Source organism: Capra hircus, chromosome 21 (assembly GCF_001704415.2).
Source record: "Capra hircus breed San Clemente chromosome 21, ASM170441v1, whole genome shotgun sequence".
Taxonomy (NCBI): domain Eukaryota; kingdom Metazoa; phylum Chordata; class Mammalia; order Artiodactyla; family Bovidae; genus Capra; species Capra hircus.
This window is the reverse complement of record NC_030828.1, coordinates 68974364-68979646: the sequence shown is the minus strand read 5'-3', so window position 1 is coordinate 68979646 and position 5283 is coordinate 68974364. Positions and strand designations below refer to the sequence as shown.

At 49.4% G+C, this 5283-nt stretch overlaps 1 gene segment (V, D, J or C); it reads right to left on the bottom strand.

Moving 5' to 3' along the window:
* LOC102179658 lies at positions 4294-5015 on the bottom strand. The segment is given in 2 exon segments: positions 4294-4818; positions 4901-5015. Coding segments are annotated over 2 exon segments (510 nt in total).

Sequence of the window (5283 nt, the reverse complement as noted above, 5' to 3'; positions counted from 1 at the left end):
TGAGGTCTTGGCCTGTGGGTTTCTCTGTCCATCCTTTCCTAGTTTTATCAAGATACCTAAGTCAGATTAGTGAGCACGCTTAGCCTTGACCTCTGATCCCTGTCAATGTTGGAGTCATTTCACTAACCCTGCTGTCTCCCAGATGCTTCTGATCACCCTGATGTCTATGGATCAAGAATCCTTGGGAGACAGTCTAGCCAGGACCCCTGAACTTGAAGCTTCCTCATGGTCATTTTCCGGCCAGTCAATCTCCTTCTTGTCCATTGCTGGGAGCCATCATGAGCAATCCCACCTGTGGCATAGGTCATGAGGAAAGGGGTCTGACAAAATGCAAAGGCAGGATCAGGCCTCACGGGTCCCCTGTATTTTCTCGAGCATCTACCCCCCAAACCAGAGTCTGCCTGCTTTCTGTGTTATGCTTTCCACCTATTCTTCTTCATTAACAGGGGGCTGTCCCCCACCCCCTTTTTCTGGGAAAAGCTAATTCAGAGATTTTAGGTCATAAGTCTCCTGGTGTAATAAGAGTGTTTCTATCCAAAACCCCTCTGATGGCTTTCCAGCCTGCCTGACAGGTTTGTCTGGACTCTTACAGCTGGGCGTGTGATTGTTTGGGGCCTCCCCGACCCGAGAGGCATAGGAAGCTTAAACATCCTAGGAATGTAGGGGCTTCCGAGGAGTCAAAATCATTAGAATAGGACTGATTAAGGGTTTCATTGTTGAGCCAATACTTGCTGCCAAGTTTTCATCTCTTTTGTTTGTTGATAGAGTTGGTATGTAGAAAAAACAGGCAGTAGCCCTGGCATTAGCAACATTAGACCTTTGAGTTAAGTACTCTCTTTGTTATAACCCACTGCACCTTTGTTCTACAGGGATGTAGCTTTATTCAGTGCTTTGAGGGTGATGGAGATTAAAGAAAAGCACTTCAGGGAAAATGAGATTAACATTCATTAAGGAAGAGAGCCATAAAGTGTCAACAGGCCTCTTGGCCAGAAGATAATGTAAATCACCTGAAACCTTTTGTATACGGAAAGATATGCAAAAAGAAAGCCTGGTCTCAATAAGGGTCAGGACTGCTGCTCCTGCATAACTCTGCATATTCCATTATTTTTTATGTACCACTTGAGGTACATAAGCTGCTTTTGAAAATAAAGTTGTGGGTCTGACACCAATGCTTGGCTCCCCCGTGTCGTTCTTTTCTCCCTTTTCAGGCTGAATTTCCATCTGGAGTGTGGAGGCTCGCCAAGCCTACTAATTTTGCCTGGGCTTCTAAGATCTGAACGAGGGGGCACTTTGTGTCTCCACTCCTTCGGGAGACCAGGAAGATGCCTGCAGCCTACGTAGGTGGTGCAAACTCCTTCTCTTGGAGTTTTATTGGTTCTCTGCGTAAACCAAGTTATTCAGCATCTTTTCTCCACTAATTTTCCTAGTACACTATTCTTTCCTAATATCTCTTTATATCTCTAATAAATAAGTCTCTCCTCGCCGACTCCATCCCCACTTTGAATTCCCTGGATCCACCAGGGCTGGACCCCAACAGTCCATAAATCTCCATTTCACCATGTGTATTTGGAACAGAACCAAGTTTCCAAGGCTACCTCAAATAAGAAAAACTGAGATCCGAATCCCATTTCAAAAAATAATATTTATATTTGAGACATCAATGTCAAGGTCACATGCCCAGAAGTACCAATCTTGCCTGAATGAAACTTTGTGAGAAAGATATTTTCTATTTAAAGTTACCTTGCAGCAATGGGTGCTTAGAGACACTAGCCTGTGCTTGAGGACCACACACGGGGTCATTTTAAAGGGGAAAATTGTCAACTAAGGAGCACTAAAATGTGAAACTATATCAGTAAAGTGAACGTGAAGGAGACTGATTTACATGATTGGATGAAACATGAGGGAACGGACTTGACTGCCCTCAAGTAGAAATATGCGTGTGTTGGATGATTTAAAGAGTCCACATTGCAAATGTCCATAATGACCGTGAAATGATGGTATATGTCTCATGATGCTAATAATAGCTAAAAAGAAGGTGAAGTAGCAAATGTGGAATCTGGATAATGAGGATGTTTGAATACGCAGTATTGGGTCTCTCTGCACCAGCACCTGGAACACTGGACACTGCAGAATTCTACCTGTTTGTGCAGTTTCACCGAAAGAAGGAGAGTGAGTCTCTTCCTTCCACATGTACAAAATCAACAAAAACTGCAGCAACTGAAACTCTCCTGTGTCTTCTCAGAACATTCATACATTTCAAGATTCAGACTCATCAGGAAAATGGGGATGGGCCTCAGGGGTATGCTGAGATCCTTTGAGGAGAAGAAAAGTAAACCCAGAAATTATCCATAATTCCTGAGTATTACGTGCACGTAAAAAATTAATCTTACTTTAACAGAAAATTAAAAGTGCAAAAACATATGCATATTCCCACAGTGTGCCGAGTGTGACGTAAAGGCCAGCAGTGAGACGTTAGGACACAGAGGAGGGTCTCTGATGGGCTCCTGGGCAGGAAGAGGGAAGCACAGGCTCTCCCAGGAATCCCCTCCAGCCCTGGGGCACCTGCTCCTGGGCTCAGCCCTGTGCTCGGGTGTCCCACAAGCCCCTGGTGGTCGTGGGGCCCCCTGGAGGGTGGCTAGTGTCTGAGCTCACACTGACACCCCTCACTGTGTCTCTTGCACAGTAATACACAGCTGTGTCCACAGAGGTCACAGAGCTCATCTGCAGGGAGAACTGGTTCTTGGACGTGTCCCTGGAGATGGAGGTGTGGGTCTTGATGGAGGGGCTGTCGTGAGTGTCACCATTATAATATATGCTTCCCATCCACTCTAGCCCCTTCCCTGGGGCCTGGTGGATCCAGCTCCCTCCATAACCACGTGATGGAGTAACCAGAGGCAGCACATGTGAGGGAGACAGTCTGTGAGGGCTTCAGCAGGTCAGGGCCCGACTCCTGCACCTTCACCTGGGACAGGACACCCGGGGACAAGAAGACTCAAACCCAGTCAGTCACCTGCTGCCACAATTACCCCCACAGATGCATGTCTGATGCCTGAGGCCTTCACCTTGGGGAACTGCCACCAGGCAGAGGAGAAGCCCCATCTTCTACACAGCAGCTCTGCCTTCACTGAGGCCTCCATCCTGTGTGAGCAGAGAGGGCTGAGCTCCCACAGCCCAGGGGTGGGTTTTACCCTGGAGCTTGAAGAGGCATGTGCACTGAGGAGCTCTTTCCCTGTGAGTCCAGAGAGGCTGTGGTCACACTCACCCTGGTCACCGCGGGATCTCCATGGGCACCTTCTGAATTTTCATGGTTGGCAACCAAGGGTGGGAAAGCAGTGTGTCTATCAGAGGCTTGGAACCAGATTCCAGGCAGGTCCCCCTTTCTGAGCCCAGGGTCCCTGACCTGACGGCCCCCTCCCCTGCCCCGTGCCCATGTCAGCTCAGCCCCTCACCCTCTCAGTCCTTGGGTCTTCCCTCAGGGCTGAGCTCAGCACAGCTCCTGCTTCCTGTCCCTGTGCCAGTGACGATCACTGTGATGGGAGAGAGGACACATGGTGGTGGGCTCCACGTTGACCCCATGGACAAATCCACCTGAGGACCTCTGTATCTCCCCTTATGAATGATCCAGACATAAGCTCAGAATGAGTGTGGACTTCAGAGAGGTTGAGGAGAGATGGCATCACCCTGATTGCCCTCACCTGGAATGTGTGTGTGTTGAGTGACTCAGTGAACTGGCCATGCTGTCAATGTCTATATAAGGACACAAGGTAACAGTGTTAATGTTAAGATGCTAATAAAAGCGAGCGTGTAGGTGACTTTGCGGTACAGAATCTGTGATGACGAGAATCATCGCATGTGCAGCACTGGGGACCTCTGACGCCAGAGCCTTTCACACTGCTCGCTCCAGATTCTAAGTGTGCAGTTTCACAGGCAGAAGGAGGTTGGGTCTCTTCCTTTCTCATGTACAAAAACAAAACAAAGATTAAAATGTTTAAATATCTTATGTTGCCTTTCAGGATAGTTAACAGTTTTGAGATTAACGAGAGTCAAGTGTTTTACTGAGTTCCTTTGAAAAAGAAAATGAAGGAGTAAAAATTTTAGCTGCTGAGTATCGTGTGTGTGCGTGTGTGTGTGTGTGTGCGTGTGTGTGTGCGTGTGTGCGTGTGTGTGTGCGTGTGTGTGTGCGTGTGTGTGTGTGTGTGTGAGTGTTTGGCTAAGCTATCCTTGCTTCAAGGGTAAATTAAATATATAGATACACACAGTTGTCTGAGAGTGACATAAACCACAACACTGAAATACCAGGACACAGAAGAGGGTCTATGGTGCAGCTCCTGGGCAGGAGGAGGAAAGAGATTCTCTAGGAGAATCCCCCCACCCAGACCACCCACTGCCCAAGGCTTCTTCTGCACCTGCTCCGGGGCGCTGCTCTGTACTGAGTCCTGAGCGCCCCCTGGTGTGCACGGGCCCCTATCCAGGGAGGTTTTTGTCTGGGCTCACACTGACTTCCGCTCACTGTGTCTCTTGCACAGTAGTACACGGCCGTGTCCTCAGTTGTCACGCTGCTCAGTGACAGGGAGACTTGGCTCTTGGAGGTGTCCCTGGTGATGCTGAGCCGGGATTTCAGGGCCGGGTTATAGCCTGTGCTTCCACCACTGCTTATACCACCAAGCCACTCCAGCGCCTTTCCTGGAGCCTGGCGGACCCAGCCTACACCATAGCTGGTTAATGAGAATCCAGAGACCGTGCAGGTGAGGGAGAGGGTCTGTGAGGGCTTCACCAGGCTGGGTCCCGACTCCTGCAGCTGCACCTGCGACAGGACCCCTGTGGACAGAGAGAAGCACGGTGACCCATGGGCTCAGAGGCAGCTTCCCCACGTGCCCATGTCTGATCCAGAGACACTCACCTCTGGGGGCTGACAGCACAAAGAGGAGGGTCCACAGTGGGTTCATCTTGGAGCAGATGAGAGTCACCACTCCTGGAGATCTCTTCAAGCCTGAGGAGGAACCTGAATTTAAGTGAGCTGGTGCTTTGTTTCTACCCTGTGACCTGAGTGGATATTTGCATACGGGAGGGACCTCTGTATAAAAAGCAGAAAGCAGTGAATAGCGGTCTTGTCTATGGGGCTCCCCCTGTGAGGGGGTGCTGACTGTGCCCTCAGAGAACTCAGCCCCTCTTGGGGTCCCCCTCCCCAGACCAGGCAGATTGTCATTTGAGGAATGAAATGATGACAGAGGGCTGGTCAGGGAAAAAGATGCTGTCAGGGAACAATGCCAGATTTGGGGAAGA